Source organism: Electrona antarctica, assembly GCF_951216825.1.
Source record: "Electrona antarctica genome assembly, chromosome: 2".
Lineage (NCBI taxonomy): Eukaryota > Metazoa > Chordata > Actinopteri > Myctophiformes > Myctophidae > Electrona > Electrona antarctica.
In genome coordinates, this window is record NC_136807.1 from 45,863,332 (window position 1) to 45,876,068 (window position 12,737).

General features: G+C 44.7%; 1 protein-coding gene across 1 annotated transcript in view; it reads left to right on the plus strand.

The window, feature by feature from the left end:
* LOC306934751 (voltage-dependent calcium channel subunit alpha-2/delta-3-like) overlaps positions 1 to 12,737 on the plus strand; it is a gene marked incomplete at its 3' end in the record, with an annotated part of 283,538 nt that overhangs the window by 119,412 nt on the left and 151,389 nt on the right. The window contains exons 6-8 of the mRNA XM_079517503.1: positions 1,329 to 1,460; positions 3,181 to 3,392; positions 7,760 to 7,834. Coding sequence (XP_079373629.1) covers positions 1,329 to 1,460; positions 3,181 to 3,392; positions 7,760 to 7,834 — 419 coding nt within the window. The remainder of the gene's footprint in view (positions 1 to 1,328; positions 1,461 to 3,180; positions 3,393 to 7,759; positions 7,835 to 12,737) is intronic.

Here is a 12,737-nt window from a genome sequence, read left to right on the forward strand (position 1 = left end):
CTTTTACTTCTGGAAAATCTGCTTTAAACCATTTAGGCCTGACGTCGAAATTTATAAAATGTCTTCTAAATCCTGCCACATTTTCACGATTCTTTCAAAAATAGCTAAATTATAACATAATGTTTAAAACACCAAAAAGGGGTTCCCGCCCAAGTGTTGTGCTCCGCACACTTGGAACTCCTTACAGACTTCGCTCAAGTTCAGCTCTCTCGTTTCCCTAGGTCGTTTTTTTCAGTCAGACATATCATCTTTGGTCAATCTCGATTGTGCCTCTTTTAATTAATGTTGATAAGCTAGGTGATGAAATGTTCTTTTATTCATTTTTTTTCTTTGTCTAAATAGTATTATACCATTTTCCTTCTACTCCACTACATCTCGGATCCCAAATATTGTACTTTTACTCCACTACAATTATTTGAAAACCTTAGTTACTTTGTAGATTTTTTGGCGACCCCTCTGGGGGTCGCCAAATTATTTTGGGGGGGTCCCCAAATTATTCATTTTTTTTCATTTATTTATTTTTTGCAACTGAATGGCTGGAAAATGGAAATGAAGAGTTTACATATACTACACATATACACCTTCCCTAATGATTATCTGGTTTCAGTATTTATTTATGGTGTATTGTCTCTATTATTAAGGTTATTGTAGCAGTCAATTTATATTGGGAGTCGGGAGGGGGCGGGGCGGGTGTCCCGAGACACTGCCAAAGCATCTCCGGGGGTCCCCGGCCAAAAACGTTGAGAACCCCTGCACTAACCACTTCGACCCTATATACATTTTGGCCTTGAAAATAGCCAAATCTACAAGCTCACAGTGCACACAGTCCATTGCTGGGGTGATGGGGGTCCTTCATAATCCTTCTAGCTCTGCTCAAGCACCTGCTAAAGTACCATCCCTGCAGGGAGGGGAAGGGGAGTCTCCATGGTGTGCTAATCTGACTGCAGCACCCTCCGCAGGGAGCTCCCTGCGGAGGGTGCTGCAGTCAGATTAGCACACCATGGAGACTCCCCTTCCAAACGCTCACGACGCTTTGCGTAGAGCCGTAGACCGAGTATAGAAGGATTCCAGGATCTTCTGGGAGACTTTCCTCGGCTGTCTGTGGTACAGACATGGCCTAGGCCTTCCTTGCCACAGTGTGGTATTGGCCATGACAAGTCCTCAGTGCCGTACACGCCCCGTTCTGTTCCTCTTAATGTCCGGTCACGGTTTTTCTAATCTATGTTCTATGTCTCTCTCACACGTACACACGTGCATGCGCAAGAAACGTATCAATAAACCAAAGTAAGTAGAATAATATCAATGCTCTCTCTCTCTCTCTGTCTCAGACTCTGCCATAGTCAACGGGGTGTACTGGTCTGAAGCTCTTAACAAAGTGTTTGTGGATAACTTCGAGAGAGACCCATCGCTCATCTGGCAGTACTTTGGGAGCGCCAAAGGCTTCTTCAGGCAGTACCCAGGTAAGCATGTGCTCAGTGGTGGAAAGTAACTACGTTATTTTTGGGGCTTTTTTGCCTTTATTGATATATTACAGTAAGGTAGACAGGAAACGGGGAGAGAGATGGGGGGGAAGACACACAGTAACACACGTTTGTCTGGATCTTGACTCGAACCCGTGACACACTGTCATGCTGGATTACCAGCCAAGGTGCCTGGACCGCTATAAGCCGCTATAATTTTGAGGTACCGGTATTTGCACTTTACTTGAGTATTTCCAATTTCAAATACTCCTACTCCACTAGGCCTACATCTCTGATCCAAATATTGTACTTTTGCTATTAGTTATTTGCTGCAGTTATTTTCAAACTTTAGTTACTACTAGTTACTTTGTAGATTTTGGTTATTATTACAAAACATTACCCACTTATATATACTTATATGTACAATTTTGCCATTTTAAAATTGCCAATCTACAAGCTCACAATGTGTCACGTTGTGAGCTTGTAGATCTGGTATTTTCAAAAGATTTGTATACATTTAAAACAATTGTGCAAGGGCCGTTGCTATAATGAATACTTATTTATTTATTTATTTATTTATTTATTTATTTATTTATTTATTTATTTATTTATTTATTTATTTATTTATTTATTTATTTAGATGCCACTGCACTTCAAGTACATTTAGAATTCCGGACTTTTACTTGTAACAGAGTATTTCTGTATTGAAGTTTTGATACTTTTACTTAAGTAAATAATTTGAAATCCCACCACTGCACGTGCTGCATGCTGTGTGCATGTGGTGATTGTGCATGCAAGGTGTTGTGTTTGTGTCCAGTGCTTATCTGTTTGCGACAAACATTGCCCGGGAGAGAAGTGTGTGTGTGTGTGTGTGTGTGTGTGTGTGTGTGAGTGAACGTGCGTGCGTGCATGCATGTGTGGTGTGGTTTTGTGTGGTGTAGTGGTGGAGAGAGTGTGTGTTTGTAATTAACTTGGCGGTACCTGTCTCCCTACGGCAGAGTGGGTTCAGTCAGAGACACAGTGACTGACAGATGGACACTAGAGGCTATGGGAGGCAGTGAGAGACAGAGCGAAGGAGAGTGGGCACTTTAAAAGACAGCAACGTGAGGAGAACGTTCTTTAGGACAGCTTTATTTATTTTGTAATTTAAACTATTCCCGTTGTTGGATTGCCATGGGATTTGCTGTGCGTCTTCTTAACCTATTCTACCGAATATGCCTCCTAAATCAGTATAGTTCTCACATTTGAAAATGTTCTGCTATCAACACTGAAGTGCCAATAATCACGGTAAAGCACACACTCGCATGTAATATTTTGCGATTATACAACAGTTAACAACTAAACAAAACACATCAAAATGTATTCATATTGTTGGGCAATTCACTATCAAAATAAGAACGGGGTACTGGCTGTTTGCTTTCCGTTGGGTCTTGCTTGCAGGCTGCTGTTGTGTTTCCTCCAGTGGGACAACAGTGCCATATATGCTCTTCTCCGGTCCACTAATCCCTTCACAACATTTTAGTTGTTTCTTTCTTTTTTTCCATTTGTTGACAAAATTGTCAGTATATTTAGTCATAGTTTTAGTAGCAAGTAGGAGTTTTTATGTATTATAGTTTTAGTTTTCGTCAGTGAAAAAAAGGCAAGGCAAGATTTGTAGTCAGTTTTCTTTTGTCGACGAAACCACCAACGCCGCCTCTATCTTCTTCTGCCTTTTGTGCAGGGATCAAGTGGAAGCCGGACGAGCACGGCGTGATAGCGTTCGACTGCCGTAACCGTAAGTGGTACATCCAGGCGGCCACGTCTCCCAAGGACGTGGTGATCCTGGTGGACGTGAGCGGCAGCATGAAGGGGCTGAGGCTGACCATCGCCCGGCAGACCGTCTCCTCCATACTGGACACGCTGGGAGACGACGACTTCTTCAATATCATCGCTGTGAGTGTCCCCCCCCCCCACGAACTGTGTGTGTGTGTGTGTGTGTGTGTGTGTGTGTGTGTGTGTGTGTGTGTGTGTGCGTGTGTGTGTGCGTGTGCGTGTGCGTGTGCGCGCGTGTGTGCATGTGTGCCCCTTCCCACTCACTGTGGTGCACTGCACAGCAGTGTTTTTTTAACCAGTGGTCCTTGAGGGGGTTCCAGGTGGTCCCCAGCTTAAATAATGGAGAGTTGGTAACCAAATGGACCCTTATTAGATCTTTAACTCTTGACACTGTAGAATGAAACAGTTTCATTTGATGCTTTCAAGAGTAATATTATTGTTAACCATCTCCATTACTTAATTTACAAGAAGTCTACACAATTAGAGAATGTAGAAGAAGAATTTTTTTTGACTTTTGCCTGTTGTCTCTCCTAATGGTACCACATACATCAATACAGCATGGAATTGTGGACAAAATCTTATCCAACAACAACAACATATTCTGTGTTAGAATAGTGTGCGTACGCGTGTGTGTATGTGTGTGTGCGCGCGTGCAGCGTGCATTTGGGGGCATGTGGCGGTCATATTCACCTCACACTGCCTAAATCGTTATACCTTTCTGAGTCACCGGAAGGAATTTCTACAGTATATACATGCAGAGAGAAAACAAATGACACATACGCAAAAGCCAAGCACGCACCACCGGTTTATTTTCAGATCGGAGGTGGCGGAACGAATCGGCTTTTTCTTTCTCCTGCCATGCTTACAGCCAATTAGCAGTCAGCCTGGATGACGATTTGAATTGCAAAATAGAACCGATGCGATGATCCCGCCTTGGGCGAGCAAACCATTGTTATCACGTATCTCAATCTGATGAAACTCTCTGGTGTGCGTGTGTGTGTGTGTGTGTGTGTGTGTGTGTGTGTGTGTGTGTGTGTGTGTGTGTGTGTGTGTGTGTGTGTGTGTGTGTGTGTGTGTGCGCGTGGGTGTGTGAGCGCGCTGTATATCTGCATGTGTTACAGTCTATCTGTGTCTCCTTTTCCATCAAGACCTCAGCTGTGTCTTGTCAGACTCTCCTCCTCTGCGCAACAGTTCCTTCATTATGGGTTTGAGATCCTATCATCACTTTATGCTGTGATAGCGGCGGGCTCTTTCAGTGAATAGAGTAGAGCAGTACGTGGTTCCCAAGATTTTTCATGTCAAGGACCCCCAGATTGCCAAAAAAAATTGTGGGCTAAAATCAGCCCACGGACCCCCATTTGAATAGATATGCCAGAGACCCCCATAAGAGAAGATTTTTACGGATCTAGCAGTGATTCTAAACCCGTTTAATTTCAAGGACCCCCAGTTTGACATGCATATTAGTCTACAGACCCCCATTTTCTATCTCTTGGACCCCGATTCATGTTGTAAAATCAATGTTAATTTAACTGAGAGTGTACAAATGGAACCAAATGGATTTGGTTCCATTGGTACACTCTCAGAGTTACAGACCCATAATGGTCCATTTGGTTCCAAACTATCATTTAGCTGGGGACCCCCTGGAACTCCTTCAAGGACCCCTGGGGGTCCCCGGACCCCACTTTGGGAACCACTGGAGTAGGTTCTTGGAGGAGGCTTAGACCAGTGCTTTTCATATCAAGGTCTATTATTTATGCAGCATTCTGAGCCACGGACCACCGTTTGATTAGATTTAGCCGCGACTCAGACACGGAAAGACTTATATACTAATATTTTGTGCACAATTCCATGCTGTATTGACGTTGGTATACCATAGGAGAGATAACAGGCAAACGTTGATCAAAGTAACAATTCTTCTACATTCTCTGATTGTTTAGAGTTCTTGTAAATTAACTAAGTAATGCTGATGTTTAACATTAATGTAACTCTTTGTGTAAAATGAAACCAAATGGACATGCACAAGTTAAAGATCTAATCCATTAACCCATTTTGGGCGGGAACCCCTTTTGGTGTTAGCTATTGAAAAATAGCAGATCTACAAGCTCATAGTGCGCCACCGAGTGGCGCGCTACGAGCTTGTATGTCTGCTATCTTCTCAACACTCTCTTCGTGCACTTCTGTCATATGATTGACGGCACGTGCGCACGCTCAACAATCTGGAAAATGTATTGTGCATAGTGCATGTATACCTCATGGAGGGAGACTCCGGTCATGTTTCGACACCACGCACGCACGCACGCACGCACGCACGCACGCACGCACGCACGCACGCACGCACGCATGCACGCACACACGCACACACACACACATTTTTGCGTATGCATATTCACACAGATTAGCGCACAGAACTGCTGGCTGTGGAAGAAACAGGCATTATCCATTTCCTTCCGTGGACTTTGAAGTCTAATTTGTAGTCATGCATTAAACGGTCGGTATTATCAGAGGATGCCAGGCGTCGGCTTTGTGTGTTTGTGTGCATTTTCTGTGGCGACGGCGCGTGAGTGTGTGCGTGCGTGCGTGCCTGCGTGCCTGCGTGCCTGCGTGCCTGCGTGCGTGCGTGTGTGCGTGCGTGTGTGCTCCTGTGTGAGCTCATTTTTTTCATTGAGGTGCATACAGCCATCACACAGTAAAAGCCTTAGTGTTAATGGAGCTCTGAAGAGTGTGCACACTCTTTATAGAGCTAAATTAAAGCTACAACCCAGAACCTGATTTTAATGGATACAATGTGGGGCTGCGGTGGCTCAGGGGGTAGAGTGGCCGGATGTCAACCGTAAGGTTACCGTGAGGTTCCCAGTTCGAACCCGGGCTCCCCCAGAGTTAGTGTCGAAGTGTCCTTGAGCAAGACACTGAACCCCCTAATTGCTCCTGATGTGCTGGTTGGTGCCTTGCATGGTTTCCGCCGCCATCTGTGTCTGAATGTGTGTGTGTGTGAATGGGTGAATTGATGCACAATCTATGTAAAGCACCTTGGATAAAGGCGCTATATAAATGCACCATTTATTTTAAACAAGTATGTTAATGCAATATATTACATGGCTTGGTTGAATGCTTGCTTATGATTTGTCAATCGATGGCATTCCTGCTGTCTGTTCTTTCTGGATAGCAGACCGCTATTATTCAGAGAGTGAATAATATAATTAATCGATCAATCAATGAAGAATGACTCAACCTTTTAACAGAATTAAGAAACACAATGTCATTTTACAGTTCGGTACACTAAAGAATGTTTTGAAAACATTTGAGGGGAGAAATTAGAAACATAATATTGAACCATTCCTGGATTGATTGATTGATTGATTGATTGATTGATTGATGTATTAACAATCGGGTGAAATGACCAGTCCTCTCCTCCTCTGTCATGTTTCAGTGAAATGACCAATCCTCTCCTCTGTCATGTTTCAGTGAAATGACCAGTCCTCTCCTCTGTCATGTTTCAGTAAAATGACCAGTCCTCTCTGTCATGTTTCAGTGAAATGACCAGTCCTTTCCTCTGTCATGTTTCAGTGAAATGACCAGTCCTCTCCTCTGTCATGTTTCAGTAAAATAACCAGTCCTCTCCTCTGTGATGTTTCAGTAAAATGACCAGTCCTCTCTGTCATGTTTCAGTGAAATGACCAGTCCTCTCCTCTGTCATGTTTCAGTAAAATGACCAGTCATTTCCTCTGTCATGTTTCAGTAAAATAACCAGTCCTCTCTGTCATGTTTCAGTAAAATGACCAGTCATTTCCTCTGTCATGTTTCAGTGAAATGACCAGTCCTCTCCTCTGTCATGTTTCAGTGAAATGACCAGTCCTTTCCTCTGTCATGTTTCAGTGAAATGACCAGTCCTTTCCTCTGTCATGTTTCAGTGAAATGACCAGTCCTCTCTGTCATGTTTCAGTGAAATGACCAGTCCTTTCCTCTGTCATGTTTCAGTAAAATGACCAGTCCTTTCCTCTGTCATGTTTCAGTGAAATGACCAGTCCTTTCCTCTGTCATGTTTCAGTGAAATGACCAGTCCTTTCCTCTGTCATGTTTCAGTGAAATGACCAGTCCTCTCTGTCATGTTTCAGTGAAATGACCAGTCCTCTCTGTCATGTTTCAGTAAAATGACCAGTCCTCTCCTCCTCTGTCATGTTTCAGTGAAATGACCAGTCCTCTCCTCTGTCATGTTTCAGTGAAATGACCAGTCCTTTCCTCTGTCATGTTTCAGTGAAATGACCAGTCCTTTCCTCTGTCATGTTTCAGTGAAATGACCAGTCCTCTCTGTCATGTTTCAGTGAAATGACCAGTCCTCTCTGTCATGTTTCAGTAAAATGACCAGTCCTTTCCTCTGTCATGTTTCAGTGAAATGACCAGTCCTCTCTGTCATGTTTCAGTGAAATGACCAGTCCTTTCCTCTGTCATGTTTCAGTAAATGACCAGTCCTTTCCTCTGTCATGTTTCAGTACAACGAGGAGATCCATTACGTGGAGCCATGCATCAACGATTCTCTGGTCCAGGCGGATGTCGGCAACAAAGGCGTGAGTTCTCGCTTTCCTTTCTTTCCTCTCGTGTTTATGTCCTTAACACAAAAACTGCTCATGACGGAATGTTCCGCCAATTAGAATCCAACTGTCAACTGCTCCTGGCGGAACGTTCCGTCATATAGGCTTTATTATTGATATCAAACGGGGTCGTTGTATTATTATTATTTATTTTTTTTAGCTTTTTTTCCTAAAAAGCTGAATTACTCAAAATGTACGGAGCTCTCCATGGTTTTGACAAAACGTGCGATGTTCAGAGGTCTTTTTTGATTATCCGGTGATCCCGATTGGAACATTGGCGTTTTCTAGAGCAAGGATGGCCTCATTTTAGCTCACTAGCATTGACGCTAAATATTTAGCATCTAAAATGGACCGGCAAAGCGGACGTGCGTCACACTAAAACCAAGTAGATCCGGGTCGGCAGTCAAGCGCTGGCACTTTCATCCACCAGGTTGCAGTGTTTGTGTTAATTTGGGGCTAGCGTCTTTCAACACACACCTGGGCAGTTTGATGTGTGTCTGTTTTGAATGAGTCCTGGGCTGTGTCGTTGGAATAGTCCGCACCAGTTTGCACCACTTAACCCATTTAGGCCTGCCGTCGAAATAAATAAAAAAGTCTTCTGAAAGAATATATATTCAAAGATTTGTGCCAATTTTTCAAAAATAGCAGACCTACAAGCGAGTGGCGCGCTACGAGCTTGTAGATCTGCTATTTTTCAATAGCTAAAGTATAACGTAATGCTTAGTTAAAACACCAAAAGGGGTTCCCGCCTAGAATGGGTTAAGGCTGGCCCCCGAACGTCCGGAGGTTCATTTGTTTATGTTGTTCATTCATTCATTCATTCATTCATTCATGCATTCATTCATTCATTCATGCTTGCGAGGCTATTAACTGCACATTGCCAACCATTTGGTTTAGAAAGGATACGGAAATGGCCTGCGTGTGACTGTGTGCTCGTATGTATGTTAGCATGCAAAGAACCAGATACAGGTGGGATCTAAGCCGGATCTGTGCACAGAACAGTAAATAAGAACCAGGGTTTCCACATTTCCTGCTGAAAGCCTGCCTGGTGCAGCGAGCTAGGCCTAGCACTGGTGTGAACGGATGGACCGCTGGGGCTGCCAGAAAGCCTGGGTCTTGGTTCTTTCCCCAGTGCACCACAGTTTGGCTCACTGCAGGGGAGAATGCAATCAAACCCAAATACAGGAAGTGAAACAAAAAAATCAATGTGTAATGATAATGGTGGACATACTTTAATTAAAATTATATTTTATAATTGGGTCTAACTAAAAAGGTCAAATGTTTTAGATTAATTGAATTAATTTAACATTGCACATAATGTACTGATTTTACAGATGATAACTTTGAAATCCATAAGTTATTACTATTCTTATGTACATTGCATTGTTTTGATTTTGTCTATGACGAAATGTTTCGATGTTTCACTGAGGACAACGAAATAAAAACGAAATAAAAACTATGGTACAATGACTAAAACTATGACTAAATATAATATTATAATGAGAGAGAGTGAGGACCAGTTATATGAAGATAGGTTGAAAGTGAAGTTGTCTTTTCATAGCCTGCTTATTTTAATGAATGGCTTGGATCAATGGAACTAACGTAGTATACTCTCACATTGACAACTCATTTTGCAAGGGGTTAAAGAATCTGGAATTAACTGCACAATATAATTATGAATCCATATGCATCACCATCCAACACATGCACACGCACGCACGCACGCACGCACGCACGCACGCACGCACGCACGCACGCACGCACGCACGCACGCACGCACGCACGCACGCACGCACGCACGCACGCACGCACGCACGCATATATGCACACGTTCAAAAGCACAAATCCATGCATTTGGTACAAAACGCAATCAGACGGATCCGAGACTAATAGAGGTTTGGCCAGAGCTGGGAAATTGAATTCCAAAGAGTCCATGAGGTGTCAGAAGGCATGCAGAGACTGGTAAGAAAAAAAAAGAAAAAGAAATGGACACTTCACAAAAGGGTAGTGTGCTATTCCACAACACGGTAATAGCATACAATATCACAGGGTCCATCTTAATGATATAAACATGCACGTGCGCGCGAACACACACACACACACACACACACACACACACACACACACACACACACACACACACACACACACACACACACACACACCTTCGCCTGTCATTCTGCCTGACACCCAAATTACGTTTCACAGAGAGAGAGAGAGAGAGAGAGAGAGAGAGAGAGAGAGAGAGAGAGAGAGGAAGGAGATGCAGAAAAGGGGTTGGATTTGAACCCGGACCTTAATGGTATGATCTCTCCCCCCCCGCCCCAAAATTAAATGACCTGTCTTCTACTAGATCTACTGGATCTATAACATTCTTTCCACCTTGGATAAAAGCCTGGTCTGTGATACTAAATCGCCTGTGTGATCCGGTCTAGGCTCGATGTCACTTTGGTTGGCCTCCCTCCATAAAATATGGATGAACCCAACTAACTATTCCAAGACGTACATGAAGAATCGGACACTTTTTATTGGGTAGACCCTAAAGTTATGATGCAGGTAATTATTTGGGGTAATTCTGATTCCGTTTTGGGGGTTCCGTCCTGATGACTACAAACCAGACTACAACATGACATACTGTAAGATATCATCCGCTCCCGACCGCATCATAAACCCAAAACCTGAAGAGATCCAGGCTACTGGATCTCTTCTCCACTAGTCCCTCCCTGAAGAGATCCAGGCTACTGGATCTCTTCTCCACTAGTCCCTCCCCGAAGAGATCCAGGCTACTGGATCTCTTCTCCACTAGTCCCTCCCCGAAGAGATCCAGGCTACTGGATCTCTTCTCCACTAGTCCCTCCCCGAAGAGATCCAGGCTACTGGATCTCTTCTCCACTAGTCCCTCCCTGAAGAGATCCAGGCTACTGGATCTCTTCTCCACTAGTCCCTCCCCGAAGAGATCCAGGCTACTGGATCTCTTCTCCACTAGTCCCTCCCTGAAGAGATCCAGGCTACTGGATCTCTTCTCCACTAGTCCCTCCCTGACATTTTAGTCTTGTTTTTATTTGTTGATGAAATTGTCAATAATGGTACAATTTTGTGTCTACCCCGTCTGTGTCTCAGAGGAGGAGGGCTGTGGACAGTTCTGGAACCCGCCTACCACTGATGTCATCGATAGCTAATAGAAACGGCAGGCTTTCTATTACTGGAATGTCAGCATTCTATAATGGAAGCCATTGTTCTCACATTAATACAAATCTAAATAAAAAAACTTGAAATAAAATCTACCTAACAATGATGTCACTGGTAGGCAGGTTTCTGAAGTGTCTACAGCTCTATGACACACAGACAGAGTAGGATATATATATATATTTTTTTTTACCATTTTATCATGAATATTAGTAAGGACCAATTATACTAAGATGGGTTGAAAATGGGTGAAGTTCTCCTTTAAGTGGTCAGATGGATGGGCCTCGCTGTTTAGTTTAGATGCCTCAATAAAATGATGTGTTCATTGAAAAGCAAGGGATTAGAAAACAACCTGCGATATGTCTTCTTTTATATTCCTGAATCTATTATATGACAAAGGTCGCAATCGTTCATGAATAGTGTTTGTTCAAGAGCTGGTCCAGCCGGCTCCATTCACTGCCATGTATTTCATCCAACTCATGGTGCGAGATTTGCCCCCGTGAGCGGCATGGCGTGACCCAGTCACGTGACCCAGCGTCCAGTCACGTGACCCAGTCACGTGACCCAGCGTCCAGTCACGTGACCCAGTCACATGACCCAGTCACGTGACCCAGCGTCCAGTCACGTGACCCAGTCACCAGTCACGTGACCCAGTCACATGACCCAGTCACGTGACCCAGCGTCCAGTCACGTGACCCAGTCACCAGTCACGTGACCCAATCACATGACCCAGTCACGTGACCCAGCGTCCAGTCACGTGACCCAGTCACATGACCCAGTCACGTGACCCAGCGTCCAGTCACGTGACCCAGTGTCCAGTCACGTGACCCAATCACGTGAGCCAGCGTCCAGTCACGTGACCCAGTGTCCAGTCACGTGACCCAGTCACGTGACCCAGCGTCCAGTCACGTGACCCAGTGTCCAGTCACGTGACCCAGTGTCCAGTCACGTGACCCAATCACGTGAGCCAGCGTCCAGTCACGTGACCCAGTGTCCAGTCACGTGACCCAGTCACGTGACCCAGCGTCCAGTCACGTGACCCAGCGTCCAGTCACGTGACCCAGCGTCCAGTCACGTGACCCAGCGTCCAGTCACGTGACCCAGTCACATGACCCAGTCACGTGACCCAGCGTCCAGTCACGTGACTCACGTCCCTTCCTTTCAGCATTTCCCTTGAGTGGATCCAGGGAAGGTTGAAGAGCTCTGCTGTAGAGTGACACATTCACTGATGTGTGTTTTCCCTCAATCCTCTTAATCACAGCCAGCTCTGAGCTCAATACCCATTTACTCTTTTACCTGGCTGGCTCCCGCACTTAAAACTCTCTGCGTTCATTTAACTGTCAGTGTACAATTACTCTGTGTGCACGCAATAAACACACACACAGGGTACGCACGCACGCACGCACGCACGCACGCACGCACGCACGCACGCACGCACGCACGCACGCACGCACGCATGCACGCACGCACGCACGCACGCACGCAAATGGGGATGGTCGGCCTGAAGCAGTTATTTGTCTGATTACAACAGGCATCTGAGGAGGATAAACAGCGGAGCAATCAGGTCCCGGAAGGTGAGATCCACGGTCTGCTCGGCCCCCATGTGAACTGATTAATTCACAGTTCACACACGGAGCGGGTTTTAAATTAACACGGGGGGCATAGAGAGAGAGAGAGAGAGAGAGAGAGAGAG